We start from the raw sequence: 26404 nt of genomic DNA on the forward strand, positions 1-26404 counted from the left end.
AAGAGTGAAATTAACTTTAGTAATACATCTTATTTAACCTAATATATCCAAAATATTATCTTTTTAACATATAATGAAATGTTCTACTTTTTAAAAAATTTTTACAAGTTTCTACAGGTTTCCTTCAAGGCTTCAAGTGACATCAGACTTTCACACTTGTAATCTCAGCATTTTGGGAGGCCGAAGTCTTGAAAATCTGGTGTCACTTGAATCACATCTCAATTTGGATGCTTACTTTTCAATAATTAAAGTGAAATATTCTACAAAGTGAAGTTGTACTTAATAGAAAAATATTTCATATTACTTTCATTTTAAAATTAAAATGAGAGGCAAGAGGATCGCTTAAGGCCAGGAGTTTGAGACCATTCTGGGCAACATAGCAAGACCCTGTCTCTACAAAAATAAAAATAAAATTAGCTAAGCATGGTGGTGCATGCCTGTAATCTCAGCCACTCAGGAGGCTGAGGGGATGGATAGCTTGATTCCAGGAGTTCAAAGTTACAGTGAGCTATGATCACACCACTGCATTCCAGCCTGGGCAACACAGTGACACCCTGTCTCTTAAAAAAAAAAAAAAGAAAAGAAAATTTAGCTCCTTGGTCTCATGAGTCGTATTTTAAGTGCTTGATTGCCACATGTGGCTAATGGCTACTATCTTGGACAGCGTATTTTCGCAGAATTCATTTATTTAAACAATTTTCAGTTTTTCATAATTTCTAAGTTGACACAAAGCATTTGTGATTGAGTCTTCTCAGTCATAAGGGGAGACAGAGCACAGAGCAATATAAGGCATATATATATGAAGATCTAAAAGACAGTCTCCTATTTTTTCCATGAAAATTTTTAAAAAGTTTGGGGCCAACTTTGGCATATAACATTTTAGGAATATATTTGAGATAATTTCTGCTTATAATATTGAGTTGCACATGCATATTTTAAGTCATATAAATTGTATAAACTTGGAAATGGTGCTTTTCCCCTGTGTTTATATCTCACAGAAAATTTTATTTCTGTACTATTTTTTTCATGCATTGTTACACTTGGGTGCCTTTATCATCACCAGCATGATTTTCAGGGCCATCTAACACAGTTTCAAGCTCATCCTATTTACTTTCTTCCAAATTGTTTGGAATTCAGCACTTTTAAAGTTCATAAATGATGCTCTCTCTGAAAACTCTGTCCTGAGTCATGGTGCTCATTCACATCACATTAGGATAGTTGTTTTTTCTTGTTCAGCTCGTATGTCAATAAAAAATCTCCATAATGGAAACACTTCACATTGCTCTTAAAAAACAATAGAAAACACCTCTTTTTGTTGAAGATAAGATCAATACAGGAGAGTGCATAAATCATAAGTGTACAGCTCAGTGAGTTAGCACAAAATGAACACACCTGAGTCACCAACACTCAAGTCAAGAAATATTAATAGAGCAGGAGCAACAGCCGGAACCCTTCCTGAAGACACACCCACAATTCCCCGCTCCCCTTACAAAGGAAACCTCCATCTAATTTCTAACACCAAAGGGTGGCTTTGACTGTTTGCATAAATGGCATCTTTTGCTCAGCACTGTGTCTGTGAGATTCATTCATGTCTCAGTGGCTCATTTGTGTTCATTTGTGTGTAGAATTCCTGCATTGCTTTGTTTTTGTTTGTTTTTAAGGGACAGGGTCTCACTGTGCTGTCCAAGCTGGAGTGCAGTGGTAGTTATAGTTCACTATAACTTCAAACCCTGAGCTCAAGCTATCCTCCCTGCTCAGCCTCCCAAGTAGCTAGGACTACGGGTGTGCACCACCACACTCAGCAAGTTTTTTAAAGATTTTTTTTTTTTTTAAATAGAGATGGGGTCATGCTATGTTACCCAGGCTGGTCTCAGATGCCTTTCCTGGCCTCAAGTGATCCTCCCACTCCAGCCTCCCAAAGTGCTGGGATAACAGGTATGAGCCACCATACCCAGCTCTGCATTGCTTTTTAAAAACCATCTTTAAGAAGATTGCCTACTATAGCACCCCGAATTGTTTTCCATGTTGTAGGAATTATTTTAATTTTTTCTTAGATTTATTTTCCTCCTTAAAAAAAAGTCCGGCAGGGCAGAATGGCTCATGCCTGTAATCCCAGCACTTTGGGAGACTGAGGTGGGCGGATCATGAGGTTAGGAGATTGAGACGATCCTGGCTAACACAGTGAAACCCCATCTCTACTAAAAATACAAAGAAAAATAGCCGGCCGTGGTGGCGGGCGCCTGTAGTCCCAGCTACTTGGGAGGCTGAGGCAGGAGAATGGCGTGAACCCGGGAGGCGGAGCTTGCAGTGAGCCAAGATTGTGCCACTGCACTACAGCCTGGATGACAAAGCAAGACTCCATCTCAAAACAAAAAAGTCCATCAGCTTACTTCAATAAATGTCCCAAACTAGCTTTGATGAATATGTTTTCCCCAATAAGCATTTTGCTGTTCAAAATAAAGTAACCGAGAGAGTCCTTATATTGTGAGAGATCTTGAAAGTATATAAATGTCAGAGCAATTCTCTCATTTTTGAGAAATAACATTTTAGGGAGTAAAATCCAGGAGATCATTAGGTTATATCCAGGCTGTATAGTGTATGAATGTTTATAAATGGTGTATTTCACTTTCCAGCTTATGTGCATTGGAGTTTCATGCTGTAGTTAGTGAATATTGGTCTCATTCTTGGCAGTGAACATAAGATATCTGTACCTAGATATCTGCTTGGCTAACTCCTTCACCTCCTTCAAATCTTCGTTCCAGGTTACCTCAGTGCACCTACTTTCCCACCCATCTTTAAAAGAGCAGCTTGCCTCCTGTCCCTCCCTACCCTAGTATTTTTGGATTCCCTTTAGTCTCCTCTAGTTTCCTTTTACCTGAATTCAGTTCTTGTCACCTCTTAAGACACGTTACTGTTTTTACTTAGTTATTGTGTGTATTGTTTCTTGTCTTTGTTTGTTTTTTGATGCTGAGCTCAGAATCAGTCATTTAGCATGTGTTCAGTGAATGTTTATGGAATGAAAGAGCAAGAGCCTGTGTGTTTCCAAGGCCAGCAGGCCTCAGAATTGTATGGGAACAGATGCTTTGAACGGTGATGCAATGAAGATAAAGTACAGAGGGTTAGGAGGCTCACATATTTTCTTTTCTTGCAACTCCAAGTAGCTTTTTTCAGTGTTTGGCGTGGTTGAGACTTGAAAAACCCTCCCTGGAAGTGACTTCTGAGGGTTGGATATCACCTGTTAATGCTTCATACGTCCCAGCAGACAAATTTACAAATATGGAATTTGCTGTTATCACCAGGAAAATTTCCAGACTTTTATTTATGATAGATATATATGCATATATATGTATTTGTGTACATATATACACACATATAACTTTTATGTATAAGTAATATATACTTTTATATATATGTAATATATACTTATATATGTAAACTTTTTATGAGCTGGAACATGTTATGAGTGTTAATTATGCACCGTCAGTGAACACATGGGGCAGCTGACTGGTTACAGCACAGGTTGAACTTGCCCATCTGTGTGTTCAGAGGTGCTGAACATCCCCCCCCAGTTGACACCTCCTGCCTGGGATCCAGCACAGATAATGAGTGTGGGAATTTGAACTAACATCGTGGCATGTGAGGGTGGGTGTCTCATCTGAGAAATGGAGTGTATCCTGGCAGGCAGTTAGGCTGCCTGCTGTATCTTCCCCCGACACTGGAAGGTTTCATTTTTATTGCTTGTGATTATGTAGAATCTTTTCTGAGGGTTTTGAGAATCAGTATGACAGAATTACAACCCACGTAAGGTTTTCCCCTTTTCTGCCTTTGGGAGAATTCCCACTCAAAGAGCCAGATCCCATTAGGATTGGAGTCAGCAGGGCTGAAGATGGCTAGAGGGCACTGCAGGGAGGGAGAAAGCACTTGGAGATGAGATACTCAATTACTGAAACTGACTTGCCTCCTCAAGGAGGAATCTGGAACTTTAAACCCAACTCCAGAGTTCTCTCCTGATTCCAGTGAAAAGAAACCCACTATCTAATAACTTAGGCAGCCATTAGGTGGGACGTTTCCCTTTCTGAAATGCTTAGCTTTCTTCCTCGTAAAACAAAACCTTTGCACTAAAATGATAATCTCTAGGATTGCCTATAGCTCTGATACTCTGTGAGTCTATGGTCAATCCAGCTTTTAAATGACTTCCCCTTCATTATCAAAGAGCCTTATTTGATTAGTTCAGGTTTATGATAGTGGTCTGCTGAGTTTTGGTGCCATATACCCTCATTTTGTGAATTTTTCTGGGTACATCTTACTATTCCCTCTGTTCTTCATTCAGTATGGCAACGTTTGTTGATTGATTGGTAACTATTTTTGTCCTCCCACTTACCTAACAACTGTAATTGGAGCTCAATATAAGGGCTATTATTTTTACAAAGTTTGTTTTCCTTTTAAGGTTAAAAATAAACGTTGCCTTCTGACACTCCAGTGGAAAAAATCTGTTGTGAGAAAAATCTAAACTTTAAATGATTCATTTGTTGGATCACTTTTGACTTCTTATGTGTTTAAAAGAATGAGAAAAAGGGCATATTACCATTACAGGGGTGGTACTCTATTCTGTACAAGTAACCCAGGATATGTAAGTTGGACAAAAGATTCAAGTATTTTAGTAATTCATTATTATAAATTTAGCATAAGAAATAATGAGAAAATAGAATTAATCTGAGGTTTCCCATCTAATTAATTACTTCCCAATCTACATCTTAGCCTGCTAGCAGCATTCCTAGTTTTGAAAAGGTAGCTGGGGGGAGATGGGTAGTGTGGACGTTAGGGATGCGGGGTGATGGAGGTGTTATTCACTGGGGTACTAGTGATGGTCTTGGTAGGGTGATAGTGATGGTATTGATGGGGTGGTAGGGATGTTATTGGGCAAAAGCAAAAGCAGTCAAAGGAGCTGTTCGAAGGAAAGATGCTTCAGAGAGAAAAAGGTTGTCATATGGAGGATACAGGGAGTAGAAGTCAGATGGAAAACACCTGAAGAGATGGAAAAACTTTAAAAGAAAATGTTTACATATATTCCTGGTGGAAATAAAGTTAGTTTTTTGATGGAATTATTCATCATTCAGTTGGTGTAGAAATTTTGTTTCCAATGACTTCCCGTTTTGAATGAGATATACTGTGTACTCTGACTAACTTCTAAGACACTCCCCAGAGGGCAGTGACAGCTTCTCGTTATGATGCCTTAAGAATAACACAGATGGATATATTTTTTTAAGTTTCAAGCACAGGAGTCTCTGTGACCCTTTCTGACTCTGATTGTGCCTGGGAATGTGGGCATCATTCTGTGTCGCTTTTGAATAGTAAAGTATTAAATTCATGCTCTGCACATTTGTAACTTGTGATAAACAAGAACTAAGCCTAAGTTTGCCTACAGGTTTGCTAAACCAATTAATAATGTAAGCCATGCTGCAGGGGCAGTGTTTATTTACCTCAAGGGTACCTGCTTGTTCCAGCAGTTTGGATGCACCATCACAAACTGAGAGGCTAATTACAAATTGCTCTTACCTCTTTATTAAAGCAGATCTCTGAAGGCTCACTCCTTGGGAGCTTTTGTGTTATCCTTGTTTACATTTCTGTGTATTTGAGTGTGCTGCTAACTGCATCTTTTATAAAGGGTTGTAGATTTTACACTTTACAAAATCATTGCAGTCTGGTATTTCCTATGGGTGTGGATTAGTGATGATTACTGTATTTTAAAAGATGTCTACTGCTGTGTAACAAACCACCCCAAAACATATTGGCTTAAAACAATAGCAGTCATTTATTTTGCTCACAAATCTGCAACTTGGGCAGTACTTGGCAGAGGCAGCTAATCTCCATTTCACATGGTATCAACTGGGTTGTTTGGTGGTAGCTGGGGGATCTACTTTCAAGATGGCACACTCATGGCTGGCAAGTTGGTGTTGGCTATAGGCCTCTCCACAGACTGCTAAGCCTTCCTCAAAACAGAGCAGCTAGGTTCTAAGAGCAGGCATCCCAAGAGAAGAAGGTGGAAGTTCATGGAATTTTGATGACTATACCTTAGAAGTCCCATAAGGGTCCTTTTCACCTACTCATTGGTTGAGGCTGTCATAAGGACCTATAGTGGTTGAAGTAGAGGGGACATGGGTTCCAGCTCTTGACAGAGGAATGACAAGGTTCCAGCAGACCATGTGGAACGAGAGACATTGTTGTGGTCATCTTTGGAAAATACAGTCTGCCACATACATGAATTCCGACATGCTTGTGTTCATTTCTGGTTCATTCTTCTACTGGGAGAGAACTTTGAGAATACGTAACAAATAAAAATGAAGGCAAGAAGTGGAAATAAATTCAGTATTGAATATAAGGGTTATTGGACATTGAAGATAATCTTTAAATGTATAATTCTCCTTAGCTGTTAATGCAAAGCTGCTCCTTCCCTCCCCCTCAAAAAAAAAAACCCATCTCCTATTTGTTACTCAAAGGGATCACATATCTTCATGTGCTCTGAAACTCTCAAATCATTTCCATCTTCCAGAAAAACCATCCCAGGGTTCTCCAGGGTATTTACAAAAGAACAATAAAACATTCATTTTTTTAGCACATTGTAATGAAAACCATCCCCAAGTACTTAGTTTAACTGCCTTGTTTACCATGGGAGTTTCAAATGTCATTAGGACCCTGTTATATTTTTGTTGGTCTGGAGTCATGGGAATCACAAAGTATTTTTTAACCAAGGGTTAAAACTAGGATAGCAATGCCCAATGGCACCATCTCAACATTTTGTTAAAGTGCGTTTCATTAATGCTTTGGAAGCCTATGTGTAAATCAGGGAATGGTGGAGGGAAAAAAAGTCACGAATACTGGATGTTAAAGCAGTGTGGTGTGAAGAGAAACATCTGCTCCTGGTTAAATTCTTTAAACTTACGTTCTTTTGACTCACTCATTTAACTGTAGTGCTGAGATTTGAGTTCAATGAAGACTCTAAAGCTGGTTTTCCAGAATGTTCCAGGGAGTCTTAACCCTTGAGTTCTTAACCCCAAGCTTGTAATTCCAAGGTCACTGATATTACCAAAGTATAAAAATAGGGTTATCAACCTCAGCAACTCCAAAAAGCTGTCTTTTTGGTTTTTTTGGGGACCTACATTGCCTTATCTTAGTGCCTTTGTGAAAAAAGGCCCATGGGTATGCCTGATTATGAGGCATTTTTTACCTCGATAAATATTAACAAATCGCTTATTGCTGCCTCTTTTCTTTTTCCTGAGGGGCAGACTGACTTGGTTTCTTAAGAGATGGACTGAAAACCCAAGAACTGCACATTTTAACAGCAATGCTTTCTTGAGACATGTCTCTGGACCTGCAACCCCCTTAATGTCTCTAGGCCTCAGTTTTCTTCACTGTTAAGATGATAGGAGTAGCAATTGATGTGCAAGTTTTCTGAGTTTCAAATGAATATATAGATAAAACATTATTGGTCCCAGATGGATATTTCCTGAAACTGTAGACTCATAGACGTTTCCACTTGGGGGTAACCTCAGATACTGAGAATTTAATCTCGTACTTATTTGTTCTTTTAATAAATGCCCACGGAGTACTTACTGTGTACCAGGAACAGTTCCAGATGCTGAGGACAAAGCAGGAGGCAAAATAGACAAAGCGCCTGTCCTCATAGAGCTCTCATCCAGCTAGGAAAACCAGTTGTAGGGAGATGGAGTGGGGAACAGCACCCCAAACACAGAGGCATCTGCAAAGTGCTGAGGCCCCCTGATGGGAACAAACTTTGGTGGCGGGGGGTGGGGAGGGTGGGGGAACAATGACAAAGGCTTGTGAAGGTGTCAGGAGTGTGGGATGTGGCCTGAGAGGTGGGCAAGGCCCAGTTCAGGGGCAAGGGTTGTTGGACTCTGTGGGCCGGCTTCAGGTTGGGAATCTTATTCTAAATGGGACACTGTTGGAGAGTTAAAACGAGCAGCCTTAACTGGCTCACATCTTTCAGATAACAGCCTGGCTGCTGTGAGGGCTGTACACAGGCCAGCATGCAGGAAGAAAACCAGCAGAAAGGTGGTGGTGAGGCCAGGGAACAGCGTCTCCAGGAGGAGGGAATGCATGAGTTGCCAGAGAGGATGGGGTGGTGAGGGCTGAAGAGCCTGTGGAATTTGGCATCATGGAGGTCACAGGAGGGCTGGGGGGAGCTGCCCGTGGGGAGGCAGTGCAGAAGCCAGACAGTGAGTGGCGGTGGAATCAGTGAGGCAGGGGTGGGTGGACGAGGCTTACTTTCTCTGTTGTTGATTGGATTCTTTCCTCTTTTTCTTTTTTTAAAAAAAGATAACTTGAATTTAGTTGTATGCTGAGTGAGAGCCAGGAGAGAGAGAGAGGGAGGGAGGGAGAGAGAGAGAGAGAGATTGATTGATTGATTGATTGAGGATATTGAAGCGAGAAGTGGTCCTAAGTAGAGTTGGGTCTTCCAGGGAACCAGAAAACATGAGCTCCATGGCCTGGGTTTTGCCTTAACCAGGTCCCACTGACGCTGGGGACAAAGAGTAGAGGGCCAGAAGAGGACATGGGTATGGGTTTCTCAGCTTCTGACCTCGATTTTGTCTTGAAGTCATCTCTGGAGAATGGTGGGAAAGTGGGGAGAGGGTGGGGCCCAGGAGAGGGGAGAAAGCCTTGGGGAAGCACAAGACAGCTGACCAGGGATGAAGGGAGCCACTGCGGGATGGCCGTGTGGCCTCAGCCTTGGTGGGAGACCTTGAGCCCTCCTCCTTGTGGCCCTGGGTGGATTGGATGGATGTGACATTTGTGGGATGTGTCAGACAGAGAAAGCCAAGGATATAATAGCAGGAGAGTGATGGAAGCAGTGGGTCATGTGCTGGACAGGGAAGGAGGAGAAGGAACAGTCATTTGCGTGCCTCTTAAAGCAGCTTTCTGGGTCTTCACTGCTGGTCACGTGGAACTAGGTGACTATATGTCCCAGCTTGTTCAGACAGTCCAAGTTCATGCTTGTCATCTGAGCGTGATTATTATTTCACTTTTTGCTTCAGTTGTTTGACAAATCAGCATCCCGTGGTGTATCACAGAATGCTGCCTCTACTTTTCGTCTCCCATGGACTTCTCACATCCTTTCCCATAGCAAGCGTAGGCTCTTATGACCTTTCCCATGAGCTCTGCAGTTACTTCCGGGCCCCAGCCATGTCCTTTGCCTCCTGTCTCCTTGCTCCGTTACCAACCCCCACCTCAATCCATACCACATCCTGTGGGCAGATTTATTTTCCTTAGGACAGGCCTGATCATGTCACTTTGCTCAGAAGTCATGATGGCATCTCATTGCCTTCAGAATAAAAAGTCCAGACACTGAAGATGCAAGACTCTGCAATCTAGCCCTGGTATTTCCCAGTACAGCTTAGAGTGTAGGAACATTGTGAATACAGTGCTGAGCAGTGTAACAGGTAGCAATGTGGGCTCTGGAGCCAGCTGCCTAGGTTTGAATCCTACTTGCCCTTTACTAGTTGTCTGACCTTGGGGAAGTTGCCCAACATCTCTGTGCCTCAGTTCTCTAATCTGTAAGACAGGGATAAAAATAATACCTATTGTTATTATTATAAGGATTAAATAAGTTAATCCATGTATAGCCTTTAAAACAGTGTTGGGCATACAATAAGCTCTCAGTACATTGTAATTACAGATTTTCAGCTCAAGCACACTGAACATTTCCTCTTCCCTGCGTAACTTCTGAGGCTTTCTCGCCTCTTTACTTTTGCTAGCCCTGTTTCTCATAGGAATCCTTCTCCGAAACCATTTCCGTATGCACAGATTTTACCTGTGGGTAAGGTTAAATCCATGGTTACCAATCACGGATTTTGGCAGCCACAGAACTAACAGACTGGGAAGGCTGGCATGCATTCTTTGACTCCCACGGGACTATGACGAAAGTCTCTTTAAATGCTTTGCTAACATGATGTTTTGAGGTTTGATTTATCAGTTTCCTTGTGGGTGTGCAGCAGTATTTAATGGAAGCCTGGGGGTCTTGCAGCCTTGGAGGGGGGCAGCAGACTCTCCTGCCAGTTCTTTTCCTTAGTGGTCCTACTTGGATAATGACAGTTCTCATGGGCCAAGGTCGTCTTTGCTCCAGAATCCTGTTCTGAGTGCAGACAACCACACGTATGTTGAATTCTGCTGATGGGCATACACTGAGGGAGACTGGGATGTTCTGGGCCAAGGAAAATCTGCCAGAGGTGATTCCTGACTACTCCAGCATGTTGACTCTTTGACTGTGCCCTCCTGGTCAGGGCATGCATCTACTATGACAAACTACTCTGTGCAGTGGAATGGCTGGGGTTGGCTTGGTGATTCAAAAAAGAGTTCTTAGTAAACAATGTTGAGCAGACCGGAAGGAGATATGCAAAGATATCCTCTGTAAAGTAGAAGAATGCTGTGTCTATGCATACAAATAACCTAGAGCACTGACACCGAAATTTTGACTAAAACATTTTGACTAAAACAGATGTGGACTTACTTACATAGTTTTGTCTGGCATAAATATCAGTTGCCTTATATGCTCTTCTTCATTTTAGTATGTGTGAGTCATGAGCAAATTTCACATTTTATTTCATACCAGGTGATATATATATATGAGATAGATATTTAAATATTTATTTTGTCTGCCCTGAAATTCTTCTTTTGAGAGCTTCTTTGTTCTGCAGTCCAATTAGATGGTTTCCAAGGGAGCCACCGTGTACCCTGGTCAAAGTCAGTTGGCCCAGAAGTGGACATCTGACCTAAGCTGGGCCAATCAGAGCCCTTCCCTGGGATCTTTTGCTTTGAGCAACCAGGAAGTTTAGACATTCTACCTCCAGTGATTAAGCTGTTAGCAGGAAAACTCAGAAGGTGGCAATGGACATATTTTCTGCTACATAGAAAAAATTAGTCCTAGATAAGAAAGAAGAATGATGCCAATAGATAAAAGTAGGAATGAAACTTGGAGCAAGTGTGCTGACAGTGCTGAGACACTGGTTCCAGGTCTTCTTAAGTCCAGCTCTGGCCCCACTGTGCTGACCACTTAACTGTTCTTGGAGAGACCATTGAGTTGTTCCTCACAGGCAGGACCTTCCTTGTTCACTTCCCATCTGTATCTGTGATTTAGAGTTTTGACACTGGATTGGAGCCTCCTGGTGGATTGGGTTTCAGGGAGCACTAAAAGCCATCTGAAGATCTGTGGGGGAAGGGGCTTTACTGACACCTCTCAGTCCTACCAATCCCTAATTCCCATGCACTTCATTTGCCATGAATGGTGATATAGGCAAAGTCTCAGTGAAAGAACTGAGTCCATTAACACAGATAATGTAGGCAAATGATCCTTTGATCAGAAATCCCTGTCCTGAACTGAGCTACCAAAGGATGAATCTGTTCTCTGCTTCTACTAGAAGGCTGTGTTTCACCTCTTTATTTTTGTTTTTTCAGGAGATTACAGTTTGCTGAGTTCTTACGGTATTTCTCAAGCTTCCCTCTAGTCACCCCTAGTAGCAGAGGAGAATAAATGGATACCTCTTCTCCTCAACTCAGCCCTGCCAGGGATCTGAGGACAAGCTGTGGTTCCTCAAACTTGAGTACAAACAGTTCAAGAAGGATGGAATAAAACTCTTCAGAGTCCCTCAGTTACCCCTTGAGTAAGACCAACACACATTAAATTCAAGAGGGAATAGTGCCTGTTTAATATTAAATTCAAGAGGCATAGTGCCTGTTTAACTCACTGCTGTTTGCCCAGAACCTAGTGCCCAGCATACAATTGGTATTCAGTAAGTAGTTATGGAATGAATAAATGAATATTAGTATCTCCATTTTATAGATGAAGAAACTGAAGCTAAAATAAATCAACTGATTTGACCAATAATATAACTACTGAGTAGCAGAGCCAGGTCCAAAGCTTTTAAGTCTTCAAACCCTTTGTCCAAGGGCGGATTCTAAGACCTCTTAGTCGCTAAAAGAGAAAACCACAACAGCAGAAAGTTTACATGATCTTTCCTTGTGGCCCCAAAACGGAGCTAAACATCCAGCAGTGCCTGGCAAAGCTTCCCATCTCTGCAGCTAAGTGTTAACATGTCAAAACTAAAGGCAGCTTCAGATGTGAGCTCAAACCCGTGTTATTTTTAAGCCTCCCTTTTCAGAAAGTTGTACAAGAGTGTAGGTGACAAGATGGGAAGGGTTGTGTGTGTCTGATAAAATATTCACTGTAAAGACTCACGTGTAACTGCAACCCAGGATGGCATTTTTGTGCCTGTTCTTGACATCTAGGGCATGCTTCTGCTGTGGGCTCCCTGCGTGTGCTGTGTATATTGTCACGGATCAGTGGCGTGTGAGTTGTGAGGGAGGGCCGGAGTAGGCAGTAGTCTGATCTAGGATATATAAGTATATGGATGTGAGTCTAGGATTTACTCCATCTTATATGCCTCAGAAATCACTGTCAAAAACTCTATTATTCAGTATTTTATGTGATTTACTATGCTCTATAGCAGAGCTACCCAATAGAACTTTCTATGATGATGGATATGTTCTATACCTGCACTGTCCATGGGGTCATCACTAGCCACAAGTGGCTGGTGGGCGCTTGAAGTGTGACTCATGTGACTAAGGAGAGGAATATTTAAATTTTATTTTGTTTGAATTAATTTAAATTTAAATAGCCACATGTGGCTAGTGGCTACCATATTGGACAACACAGCTCTCTCTTTTTTTTAGCAGTAAGTTTCTGATTCCCAGCATTAATCAGCTCATTAGTTACAGGCATTTCATTAAGTTTATTATATAACTTGTAGAAAATAAATCCATCAGTTATAGATATAACCTCCCTTACCTGGTGTGTAGCAGTTCTCCTCAAAACACAGTGGGGGAGATTTCCTTTACCTGGGCTAACAGTGATGGCTGAAAGCCTCCCTACCACACTTCAGCCTCTCATGTAGGACCTGGAATCAATACCAGATGAAGTCCTAGTTGTCTTGTTTCTTTTTGGGGCTCGCTGTCATTTGGGAGCCTGTACCCATCTTTTATTTCATGCCTAGTCAGGTTTAGATTTAGAGATCTCCATCAACTTGCCCTATGCTATCTTATTTCCCCCTACCTCCTGGTGGGGAGAGAAAAAACTGATTATTTTAAGGAACTGGCTCATGTGATTGTGGGGGCCAAGAAGTCTGACATCTGCAGGGCAGTCCGGCAGACGGGACATTCAGGTAAGGACTGGTGTTGCAGTCTTGAGTTTGAAGGGGGAAAACCCAGGGAGAATTTCTGTGTTGCAGTCCAGAGGCAGAATTTTTTTCCTTTGGGAAATCTCAGTCTTTGCTCTTAAAGCCTTCACCTGATTGGATGAGACCCACCAAATAATGGAGGAATCCACTTTACCCAAAGTCAACTGATTGTAAATGTTCATCACACATTTAAAAAATACCTTTACAGCAACATCTAGACTAGTGTTTTACCAAACAACTGGTCACCATAGTTCAGTCAAGTGGACGCAAAACTAACTGTGACACCATCCTCTTTAGAGTCAGACAAAACAGTCTTGGAAGTTTCTCTTTCCCCACGCTCTCTACTACAGGCTGTGGGCACTCCAATCCCTACTGACCTGTGGGCAGGAGGCTTTTCTCTTCCTTTTCCTATGTTCCATATAGCCTTCATTTTTACTAAATCCAACCTGTGTCTCACTTCTTTCTGATTTCTCACCCCAATTGACACACGTACTCTAAAGCACAAATATGTATATCCGCATGCACGTAGAGCATATCGCACTCATCCTTAGCAACACGGTATTCATTTTGGACGTAGAAACAGACAATGCATCCTAGAAATCTAATGTCATATTGTTATTTTTAATAAAAACGATTCCTCAAATATATAACCAAAGATTTTTTTTTTACAATGAGTTGTGACTTTTTATATAACTAAATCTTTTTAAAAGAAATATTTTTCACATCATGATTCCTGATTACAGTTACAGTGGACCTTGTCCTTACTCATTATAGAGCAACTGAGTGAAGCTGTGGATTCATCAGAACAGCCATGTTTAATTTTCAGTGCCTAAACCAGAAATTGTTACTCCTCTAAGTATTTGGGGCAGGTGGGTTCTTACAGGGAGCAGAAATGAGAAGAAGGTGGGTGAGGGTGTATTTCAGTTTAAACAGGCATCCACCTGGGCATCTTGGCACAGGTCAGATTATGTGAAGTGGGAAGAATGGTATCATTCCAGGTCCTACGTGAGAGGCTGACATGTATCATTGAAGTGGTATCAGGTTGGGCTTAGGATACTCTGAGTGAAAGCCAGGCATGGCTTTGGGTAGCTCTGTGAGGTTTGACCAGTCACAGAATGTCTTAAGCAGTTTCCTCTTCTGTAAGGTATGATTTTGAGGCCTAAGGGAATACATGTGAAAGTTCTCTGTAGAAGAGTTGTGCAATGTTAATAGTTGCTGTTTCCTGTAATCGCTGTTGTTAGAGATGTTGTGGGCATGCGTGGGAGTCTGTGGGGAGCTCTGTGGCTGAGGTGACCTGGCTCCTCATGATCTCTTCTTCCATGTTGATTTGGTTCCATGCTCATGAGGACCTTGGAAGGTCACTTTATGGAGAAGAGGAAGTAATTCCAGAAACATTGGAGGACAACTGTGGTAGGGTGTGGTGAACAGATACACTGGATTAGAAACAGGGAAGAAGATACTGTGATTCCAGCTGGAGAGACCAGATCGACAGTGGACCCGTCAGCTGTGATTGTCTGCTATGTAGGTCTGATCTTCCAAGGAAAGCCAGGGCTAGGGGTTCACACTTAGGAATAATGAACATCTGATTTGTAGCTAAACCCATGTGAGTGGAGGAAGTCACCAAGGGGAGTGTAGAGTGGAGGAGAGCTGGTAGCCGGGGATGAACCCTGAAGAATACATCGCATGCCCACCACCATGATGAACGTGAGACTGGCTCAGTGAAGGTTACTCATGCAAGAATGAGAAGCAGGATTTAATTTAGCCATAAGTACACAGTCAAATGACTTTCTGAAAAAGAGGAAAGTGTCTATACTAGGGTAAGACAGAACCATAAGAGTCGGGGCCCCTAGGTCTAGCCAAATACTGATCTTCATAAAATCCAAATGTGGTCGTCTGGTTAAAAAGGACTGCTCACCCTTCCTGGTAAACAATTTGGCAGCCTCTACCAAGCCTTTGAAAAGTTAATATCCCTTCAGTCATTAATTCTACTTCCAGGAATCTATTCAAAAGACATAAGCAGAGCTACAAATATGCTTCCTCTTCTTGGGGGTGTGAATTTCCCTGGAACACATAGGATAAAGGCAGCATTTAACTTTGATGTTTTTAAAGTTTGGATCCTAGGCAGAACTATGGTATAAGATACAAAATTTGCACTGAAGTTGAAGGTAAAAGATGAGCATTCAAAGAAATCTTGCAGTTTTCCTCAGACTCCCACTCTCCTCTGCTCTTGAGGTTATGACTGGGCGGGGGAGAGTCGGATATGCTGGCCTGCAGGGTGAACTCAGAGCCTTTGTGGGCATGGATCCAAGGCCATATGTGATCCAGTTCTTGTTATGTCTAGTCAAGCCTCATTTCTGGGGCTCCTCTTGATTTCTCATGTCATGTTCCAGAAATATTTCTAGAAATTTCCTCAGCACACCAGGGTGTTGCATACTGTCAAGCTTTTGCCCATCATGAGCCTTCCTTGCCTTTACATGGATTGCCCTCTCCTTTCCCTTTACATATCTGGTGAACTCTTATTCATCCTTCAAAGCCTTCGGCAGAGTAGATCCCAAATAGGTTTTGTCTAGCATGGCATTTTGGAAAAAAAATTGGATTTGAATACTTTAAGGTGAGGCATACATGCTCCAGTTCTGCCACATTTCTTACTCTTCCTTTTGTGTTACAACATGTCATTTGTTACATCGCTGATCCACTCTGAGAGACTTTTCTCAACCTCCCCTTCAGGCAGAAATAATCACCATTGTCACTGTCACTTCTACATCTTCACATCCATTACTATATTATCCTCCATGAGGAATTTTTACAGTATTTACTTTTTCAATTCTAAAAGTAACATTCATGCCCCTTAGGTAAATTTGAAAATTACACAGTAATAGAAAAAAAATTACTCATAGCCCCACTCCCCAAATACAGTGCTGTTTTCATTTTGATGACTGTTTTTATGCACAGTTTATGTATGTGTATTACATAGTTGTCATAATAAAGTCTATGAAGTTTAGAATCTTGACTTTTTACAAGTCATTATAAGCATTAATTGTTCTATGATATTGTAATTATTTTTAAAGTCTGTTCACAATAATTGGCCAAATCTTCTTGAGGATTGGGGATCCTATTTTACATTCCTGGTACCTAAGCACCATATTGGTCTGGGCCAGTGTAGGGGCTTAATAAATATTTCTTGAATTCTATAGCTGGAAAATGAATGGCTCCATCCGTACCTTCCAGGAGCTCATTTCAAGAGAGAATCATTCATTCAACAGATATTTCTTGAGGACCTGCTATATGGCAGACATCGTTCTATTACTGGGGATGCAGCAGTGCAAAATACCCCGGCCCTCATGAAATGTGTATTCTAGAGCAGTGATTCTCAAACATCAGGCTGCACTGGAATCACTTGGAGGACTTCTTAAGACACAGATTGCTGGATACCACCCTCAGAGTTTCTGACTGAATAGGTCTGTGGTGGGGCCTGAGAATTTGCATTTCCAACGGGTTTCCAGGGGATGCTGATGCTCTGGTCTGGGGACCACACTTTGAGAACCCCTGGCCTAGAGGATAAATTTGCAGTACAATATGGCAAAGGAATATGGTTGTCTGGTTTGTTGTGAGAGAAGGGCAGATGTCTGTGTCCAAGCCTCTCCAATTCCTCCAGTCCCAGTGAGAAAGGGGAGAGCTGGGATGATGTCCTGTATCTGGAGTCCTCGCCCTTTCACTCTAGATGACAGCGGTCTCTGCAGGGCCGCAGAAGCTGAGGACTGATAAGGAGAGAGGTTAGAGATACTGCCTTTGTGTGCCATCCTTTGGCGCACTTGCCATATGTAATGTCTAAACTAAGCTTCAGTGCAACTGAAAAATGTGTGTTTTCACTCATTTTATACATGAGAAAACTGAGGCACAGAAAGTTTATATAATCTACTCTGGTTCCCCAAGACAGTGAGTCACATATCTGGGGCTCCACGTCAGGCCTTTCCAAAAGCCTTTAAACTTCATGCTATTTCCATGACTCTGGTTGAGACTGGCCTATGGTTGAGCCCTCCATGGAAGCAGTTATTAAAATGCTTCAGTAGTCATAGCTGTTTCCTCTGCAGTAAGAGAGTAGTAGCAGAAGCTAGTGCAGGTGTCTCCTCATTTCATTCGAGGGCCATAAAACCCATTGCCTTTCTCTTTTGGCGTATGTTGCCAGAAAGCTCAGAAGTATGCTTTGCATACAGTGGCTTTCCTCAGCCTCCAAAGTTCTTTGGTATAATTATTTCCCCGCTATTTTCTTTTAAAATTTGTGTTGCTGTGCCTTCTTTTAGGAGCTTTATAGAATAATTTTTAAAATAGGTGGATATCATAGATTAATGAGGGAAAAAAGAAAGTTTCAGAATGGAATGGATGGCTTTAAGATTTTTTTGTGTTTTGTTTTTTAACTTTTGAAGAGTGGATTGAGCCAACTCTGAGTATATGAGTGGACACATACATGCCTGCAGACATGTATGTAGTTGATGCCTTGACGTGTGTCCACTGAGTTGTGATTAAAAGAATGAACTTCGGCCCAGTCCAGACCTGGTTTTGTACTCTGGCTTTGCACTCACTGCTTGTTTTATGACTTTAATGTCTCTGGGCCCCAGTGTCCTCATCTGAAATGGAGACGGTGATACCAGGCAGCGTCATTGAAGGATGAAACGGTTTGTTGTTTTAACTTACGTAAAATGCCTAGCTCAATGTCTAGACATAGTAGGTCTATACCATAGACAGTAATTACTACTATTGTTATTTTATGTCTAGCACAGGCTAGGATTTAAAGAAAGACCGGACTGCACATTTGCAACTGCAGTTTTCCAGGTTGTGCAGTGTGGAACAGAAACGACTTTCCATTGAATGTCAGGGTGGTTCTTCCGAGGACAGCTGTCAGGGCTGCTTCTCCTTTAGAGAGAATAGCTCCATGCTGGCAACACTGACTCTCAAATGAGGGCAGATTATCACTGCAGAGGCCTCAAGATTTTCTGAGGTCATCTGCTTAGGGCTTGGTGACTAAGACTTAGACAGCGCTGAGGTCTGCACCGCCTTATTTATTTGTAAAATGACTTATGCATCCTTGCCTGGAAAGTCCCCTAAAGTCTACCTTCTGGCTTTGGCTGGCTCTTGCTTTATTTTATTAGGTTATTATTTTCCATTTTTCTTTCAAACTTATGACTTATACTCAATCCAGTTGCCTTGGGCTATGTTTTAGGGAAAGGGAGAGTTCAAGTACCTCGGTACTCCAGGTCGGTGTTCATCCCCCATCCCGTTGGTACAGGGAGTGAGAAGGAACCATCACCTCGCTGCTGGATGGTGTGGACCAGGACTTGGAGAGCCAAGAGTCAGTCTGTGGCTGTAGGCTGGGCATGATCTGTGGGCTCCGTTGACCTTCCCTAGGCCTGAGAGCACCAGGGAGCAAGGTGCCCATCAGATGGTACATCTCAGGGAGGTTGTGCCCACAGCCTTGGCACAGGGGTGATTTTCCCACCTCTGCCCTTCTCTGCCAAAACTATTGTCCAAAAAGGAAGCTCTTTGGGCCATAAAATGCCATCTGTTGTTTGCATATGGTTATATAGACAAGCTGTAGTTATACAGTAGTCTGATGAGCAGGAAGTCAGTGATTCATCCGAAAAAAAGTAACAAAAAAAAACCCAAACTCTTAACAAAACGAACTTCCTCTTTCAAACTCTTTGTTTAGAACTTTTTCCAGTCTCTTTAAAAAATGTTAATAAGGATGAATGCAGTGTTTCAAAGTGGTGATTTCAACCCTTCAAAGCCAAATGCTTTATCTATCTATCAGACAACATAGTTAAACAAACAAACAAAAAAACCGTCTTCAGACTAGGGTGTGGGGGCAGGTGCTCCTGAGGACATGGGGCTTCTGCCAGCTTGGAAATCTTCCTGTGCCCCTGAAATAGCCTCGCAGGCCTCGGGGAGGCGCTTTGCACGCTGCACATGTCCCTTTGATAGACCATTCCATTCACTTGGTTCCCTTCCTTTTGTTTGCCTCACAGATCCAGGAGGCTGCAAGCCAGGGCCTGAAATTCGTTGGTGTTATACCTCAGTACCATTCCCCTGTGAATTCAGCAGGCAGCAGCGCTCCAGTGTCTACTGCCAACAGCACCGAGGATGCCAGAGATGCAAAAATCGCACGTGGGGATCACGCGTCACTGGAGAATGAGAAGCCGGGGACTGGGGACATGTGCGGTGCTCTGGCTGGGGGAAACCAAAGCCCAGAGCCCAGCTCAGGCCCCAGAGGGGAGGTGCCCATCGCCGAGCAGCCCAGCTCACCCTCCGGAGAGGGAGATGGTGGAGAACTTTCACCACGGGGGGTGAGCAAGACACTGGATGGACTGGAGAGCGACCCCTTGGAGGTGCATGAAGAGCCACTCTCAGGGAGTAAGTATGTCAGCACTGGGAGTTTTGACCCACTTAAAGAGCAGTTAACAGCTTTTCATTAATCCCCCATGGTATCTCAGAGAAAAAGGAATGGAATTAGAGTGTAGAGACAGCAGTCCATCAAACAGGAGAAACTTTATCAAGCAGTTATCTGTGCCACCTGACTGTTTACTTACTGAAGTTGTGACTTCTGGGGAGTACAGAACCACATGAAATTGACTTACAGTTTGCTCCAAAATGTCGCGTTTGAAGTGGATTCTAGACTCTGAGTTCTTTTATCTCCTGTGCTCTCGAAATTGCCCTTGAATTATCCAGCTTTCACACAGGAAGTGTCAGCCTGCCAGGCACCAATGAAAACCTACACACCACTTGTTAAAATACCTGCCTAAAGCAAGACATTTTACAGCTGAGAAAACTGGGGTTTAGAGAGGAAATCTGTTGCCCAGTCTGGAAATAGGCAGTTCGGGCCTGTGAATCCAGGTGGATTTACCCACCATCCCTTCACACCTCTCTGCGCGGCCTTTCCTGTGTGATAGACTAACAAGATTTACTGAGGCCCTTAACAAGATTTACAGGGAGCAAAGTTTCCCTCCGTTTCTCTGTATTTCCTTTTTCTCTACTTTCTTTCAGAAATCGACCATCCATACTTCCCCCCTTTCTCCAGGAAATCTAGCATCCAGTCATTTCCTGAGAGCAAGGTACTTGCATGAGCCATGTGGCCCCTTTCTAGCCTTTGGAAGGCGAACAAGTATGAAGACTGACAGAAGACCCCCAGGGCTTAGGAGGGCTTTCTGTTTAGGCCTTTCTGGCTGATCTCCCTGGTTAATATTGTTATTATCATTTATTTACTAATTCTTGAAATTAGCCTCTTACAAGTGATAATGAACAGGTGATGCTTTGAGAAGGGAAAACAAGGAGAAACAATTTATTTTGTTACATCAGAACTTCTTGAGAAGAAAATTATGGGGTGGTTAATCCCAGGGGCTTATTAGCAAAGTTGACTTAGAGGGAGCTATTGGAGCTGCCTCAGTGCTGTGATATAGTAAGACTATTTAATCAAGGCATCGAGCCTTCTTACTACGCACTGAAGTAGAGCCCTTTATTTGTGTGATTTTTCGCTGTTTGAGGCAGATGCCTGCTGCCCTCATGGAGTAGCTGAACGTACAGCTACTCATGTGTCCTCCTCATGAACACCCAGGTCTTAGTCCAGAAACCTCCATCTTCTCATGGAGGTTGGGCTGGATGTGTGTGCTCTGAATCCTGGGTGGGAAGATGGACCTCATTGGAGTCCTTCTCTAAGTCCAGGACTGTGGGAGGGCGAGGGTCAGGCCAGGCAGAGGCCCCCAGGAGAAAGGGCAGGAGTGATGAAGAGGTGGGGAGCATGGTGCTCAAGAATCTAGCATCTGTTTACATTCTAGCCTGCCTTCCGTGCCTCAGTTTCTCACTCTGTGAAATAGGGATAGAACGATAGTTTCTCATGGAAAGGTTAAAGATGTACATTTAAAGCACTCAGCACTGTTTGACTCATGAGTATGAGCTGCCATTATTGGGGTACAGGCTCGTAGTCCTGACGCTTGACCTCTACCTCTCATGGAATCTTGGCTTTGAGAAAGGAGGCATTTACTACTGAGGTTTCCTCAGGAGTTTTCAGATCCTTCCTGTGTTCCAGAGCCCACCTTCCTCCGAGACTCCTTCCAGACTTCCTGGCTTCTGTGAGAGGATTATTCACTGGAACCTCCCCAGGTGCCCAGGACCTTCCTGCTACCCTGTGGCCACTCACCTCCCTCACCCAGAATCTCGCCTGATGGCTGAACACACAGAAAAATTGACACCCAAAGCATTTTGGCTCCTATCCCATCACCCAAGTCCCTGTTCTCTCCTGGAGAAACAGACCCTGCTGGGGAGGAAGGGGTGAATGCGTGTGTTTCCGGAGGTGTTCAGCCCACCAGTGGATGAGAATTTCAGCTCTGCAGGGGTAGGCTGGGAAAAGGGATTAAAGCCTCCTTCGAGCCCAGTCTCCCTAGGCAGGTAGACACTGCCTGTCTCTACACATAGAGCAGTCCCTTTATCTCTGCTCCGGCTGCAAATCTCTGAAATTCAGGCAGCTCACTGTATCCCTTTCTCCTCCTTTGGTGGAATAAATGAGCCTTTGGGTTTTTCATACAGGGATCATTTCACATATAAGCCTTTCACTGGTCACGATAGCAGTCACCCTCCACGTGCACTCTTCTGTGTCGTCCTCGTGTTATCTCAGTTACTCCTCACAAAAGCTTTATGGCAGAAGATGCTATTACTATGTCTATTTTACAGATAGGGAGTGTCACCTTTTATACCCCCATACAGTTAAATTTCTTCATCACAGCTTGAGCATTTGGCCTCCCTGAAGGCTGGACGTCCAGGGACCCTGTCCCCACTGGTTGTGACCCTCACCTGACCCCCGGCCTCTCTCCTCATCTCTCTCCCGGGAAGTCCACTCCCCATCACTCCCCCACAGGCACACACAGTGCCCCCAGGCGCCCTCCCCACTGCCCGCTCAGCTCCCAGCTTGCCTTCTCTCCGGGCCCCCTAAGGACGCTGAAGTGTTTTTACTCCTCTTCTGCCAGGTGGGCTTAAATAGGCAATCACAGCAAGACAATTAAAAAAAATCCAGAGGGAGTCTCCCTCCTCTTCCCTCCGTCTCCTCAGTTAATTTATTTCCTTTAGAGGAGGCCTTGGGGAGAGGAATCTAGGCAGTGCCTGCTCAGACAGGACTTTCCAGTGGATTCTCTGTGCGGAAGCAGGGGCAGGTCGTGTCTCCCCATCTCTGCGGGCTCTGCGCAGCCGTCACGCCTCCTTGCCCCTGCAGGTTCTGGGGGAGGCCCGCCGCGTGCCGTGTGTTCCTCTACCTGCTTGCTGACTTTTGTTTCCTGGTCTAGGGGAATTTCCTTTTGGTTGAAGGTCCATGCTGTGCCATGATCACCTGAGCCTGTGCAGGGACAGCCTCAGCATCAAACGTTGCCACAACTTCCATCAGAGAAACCAGGAGGCTAGACAGGTTCACGAAAATTCTAATCATTCTCACTGTCACCAAAATAATAAGTCTTCCAAGCACTGCTCTTCCTACCCTGCACCTCCTCACTTAAAATGCTTAGAAATGTCAGCCAGAAACCCCAGCCTGTGATGCCAATCACATTTCTGACTGAGAGGATTTTATTCAGTAGCCCTCCCTGGCTGCCAGCTCATTGTGAATGGCCAAAACCTGGGGGTTGGGCTTTCCTGATGTAAGGGCTCCTTCCCTCCCCACTCCCTCGGGATAGTTGGACCCCATGATGCGGCCCCCTCCCAGATCTGACACCTGCCACCATCTCTCTGGCCTTTTACTCAGTCCATTAACAAACAGCTATTGAGCTCCCACCCGTGGTCATCAGCCCCTGCCTTCTGTGTCCTGATGAAATTAGTCTCTTGTTAGATTTGGGAAAGAGCCCAGGGTTTGGGGTTTGAAAGACTCTTGGCTGTGCCACTTACTGGCTTGTGATTTCTGGGGGATCCACTTAATGCTTCTGGGCACAGAACCAGTGCCACCCCCTCCCATCAAGGTTGGGAGAGTCACATGAGATGGTGAACGTGAAAGGCCCGTATAAATAAGGGATACATGCCTGTGGCTGCTGTCATCCTTAGAGGTGGATTCCCGTGGATTGTTGTGCATGCAGCGGTCCCTGCACTTTGCCTTTCCTGCTGCCCTGGCAAGTGGGCCTCACGCTGGCCCAGAGGTGCCCTGCTATTAGTACCCAAGCCTGAGCGAAGCTTGAGCAGCCTTGCCCAGATCGAGGCATCTGGATGGAGTAGCCTGGGGCCCTTCTACCCTCCTGCCCTGCCTCGCCACCATGGTGCCCACTGCCTCCCTTCCCAATGCAAACCTTTCTGCTTAGTCCCTTCTGCCCATGACCTCAGCAGCCTGCAGTCCCCACCCAGTTTGGGCTGCCCAGCCAAGTGTGATGCCACTTGTTCCTTCCAGTGCAGCTAATGACCAGCTGCCTCTTCCTCCTACATCTAGCCCTTGGAACCCCAGATTTTCAGCTAGGCTCTAAACTCTTCTCTCCAGACCACAGGTCTCCTGGGACAGCAGGGCCCAGCCAGTCCCCTGCTTACCCTCAAGACCTGGGCTCTCTGGGGCCCCACCTGAAGGCAAACTGCAGCCTTCCATCCTGTGCCTGAGTCCCCATGCCCAGGCACAGACCTCAGGGCCGGACACCTGCCTCTTTCCTCCCCACTCCCTAGTAGCCTGGCAAGGCCTGAATGGACCAGGCTCCCAGGCCGGCGGGACTCAGCCACCCCCACCCTTGGGCCCCACGCTCCCTTAACCTGCCCTCGCTTTCTCCTCTGGTTGGCTTAGAGGTCAATACAGTGAACATATGTATAACAGGAGGGATCTAAATGAGACAAAGTGGGGGAAAGGGAGAGACGAGAAGACAGCCCCGATGCTCCTTGGGTGCTCTGCCAGTACAGTCCTTCAGCTACTCCCAGAACGTTCTCAACCCCTTTGGGACTCACTGTCCCATGTCTGGAAAAATCTTCCAGCTGGTCATGGCGGAGTCACAGAGCAGCTGAGAAAATTTAAACAAACATGGGGCTTCTTTTTGGAATCTTTGGTGCTTGCTCACGTGAGGATGTGTGTTGGAGAATGAGAATATTAAAACATCACAGGACATCACTTTTGGACAGTTTCTCTTGGCTGGTTTCCATGTGGGTAGAGAAAGGACTGGGGACAAGGAGATGATGGGACAGAGGAGTGTACAAGGGTTACGCATATGCAATCAGGTTTCTCCCAATATTTCATTGCTGCTGATGCTTTGGAGGCTCTTCGTTCCAATGCTGTTTCCTTTTCCTGAGAAATTTATTTCTGTCTCTGGCTTCAGTCTGGCCCCCTGGGGAGGATCAAGCCGGGAAAGCTGTCAGCACCATCCACCTTTTCTGAGGGTCTCTGTCTTCCTCCACTGCACCCCCAGCATTCTCACTTCTCCTTTGGTCTTCCCCTTTTTCTGGTTCATTACGCATTTGGGAAAGTTGTGTTTTTGTCTTGCCATTGAGTGCCAGTTCCTTCTGTGTGATCAAGTGTTACCATGTAGTTTTGGACTTTGGCCACTTCCAAATTCCCCACCTACTTCTCCCATACAGAGGCTGTGATTTTTTTTCTTCTTCTTAATTCATTTGCATTTGTGCTTGACTGTAGCAGGCTGTAGCGAGTGGTGCTGTGGCCCATGTTGGGGTCACCTTTGGACAGCTCTGGCCAAGCCCACAGCTTCCTTAGCCTCTCTACCTGCAGACATTCTCGGGAATGGGCCCTGGGGAATGAATGATTCAGGAGTGACTTTCAGTTTATGAGGATAAATGTCCCACGTTCCTTGCCCTTGGTGGGTGAATCTGAGGTGTGTTTTACATAGTATCTCAGGGCCCCTGTTGGGATTGAGCCCTAGTTGCCCCAGTGGTAACATGCTCTTCAGTGCATTCATTCACTGGTATCATCTCCATCTCCTCCCTGTTTTCCATTCCTACTCCTTCCCTCTTTCCTGGGATCTCTTCCCAAATAAACTACTTGCACAGGAAAGCTTGCAGGGTCTGCTTTAGAAGGAATCCAAATAAACCCAGGAACTCACTAAAACCTTGCTTATCCTCTTGCCCTCAGTAGCTGCAGCTTTTAATTGAACCCGTGACACCCAGGACTGGAAAACACCCGATCATCCAGTTCACCTCCTGCCCACCCCAGCCCCAATTTATGGCTGGATTCCCTCCATTACGAACCTCCTCTGTGTCGCTCCATTTCTACAGTTTGTATTTTGAACTCACAAACTAGTCTAGTGATTGCCAGCTCCATACACCAATACCTAATTTCTGGTGTGGAAGTACTTCCGGCCTGGGGATGGCTTCCTGAGTAAGCAGGAGGGCTGAGAAAAGCAACTTGGGATGGGAGGATGAACAGGCTAGAACTGGTGTTGAAAATCCAGGTGCCACTTCCAAAGATGGGCACCTTGCTTTCCTAGTTGTTCTACTGGATGGAAACCCTAAAATGACTGCTGTTTGTTCAGGTATTGCTGATGACAAAGTAATATGGCCCAGCGTTGTCCCTAGAGATCTCTGCTGGTGTTCGCTCAGATGGGGCTGTGAGAAGACTTTGTGACCTATGTGAGATAATTTTAGATGTTAGATGAACGTATTTGGTGTTAATGTGCTTTATCGTCACCCCTTGTTTTTGGCAAGTGGTAGTGGACTGCTGTCACAGTCATGAAACAAAGTTTCCTTTTAAAAAAAAAAAAAAGTATTTGTTTAAATAAAGGAAAGTGAGTCCATTAAAAAAAATCAACTAGTACTTGGATACCACAAAACATTGTGAGATATTGAAATCTGACAAACAGCATCAGAGAGTGTGGGTTCAGGTGTCTCATGCAGGGAGCATGAATGTGCTTTGTCCTTCTTGCTAATGTCAACCATTGTTTATGACCTTTAAATTCTTGTTTCAAAGAAGGGTGGGGATTTTCTTATGATTTAACAAGATATTTTTGGAAACCAAAGCATATTCCTGACTAGCCTGTGTAAGCAAGACTTTTTAAGCTGGGTCAACTGATTGCTTGACTAAATGAGGAACACAAAAATAGACTCTCAGACTTAGATTGAAATTCCAGGTATTTGCTTCTGGAGGCTGCTACTGCTAACCCATGCCCAGCCGCACGTAGGCAGGCGCGGCTCAGCTGCTGGGTGGCAGTGACTATTGATTGCTGAAG

At 44.2% G+C, this 26404-nt stretch overlaps 1 protein-coding gene across 7 annotated transcripts in view; it reads left to right on the forward strand.

The window, feature by feature from the left end:
- Window positions 1-26404, forward strand: part of RFTN1 (raftlin, lipid raft linker 1) — a 203300-nt gene that overhangs the window by 122510 nt on the left and 54386 nt on the right. For all 7 annotated transcript variants that reach the window (XM_028843652.2, XM_028843654.2, XM_028843653.2 and 4 more), the window contains exon 5: window positions 19265-19649. In XM_028843652.2, coding sequence (XP_028699485.1) covers window positions 19265-19649 — 385 coding nt within the window. The remainder of the gene's footprint in view (window positions 1-19264; window positions 19650-26404) is intronic.

This window comes from Macaca mulatta, chromosome 2 (genome assembly GCF_049350105.2).
Source record: "Macaca mulatta isolate MMU2019108-1 chromosome 2, T2T-MMU8v2.0, whole genome shotgun sequence".
Classification (NCBI taxonomy): domain Eukaryota; kingdom Metazoa; phylum Chordata; class Mammalia; order Primates; family Cercopithecidae; genus Macaca; species Macaca mulatta.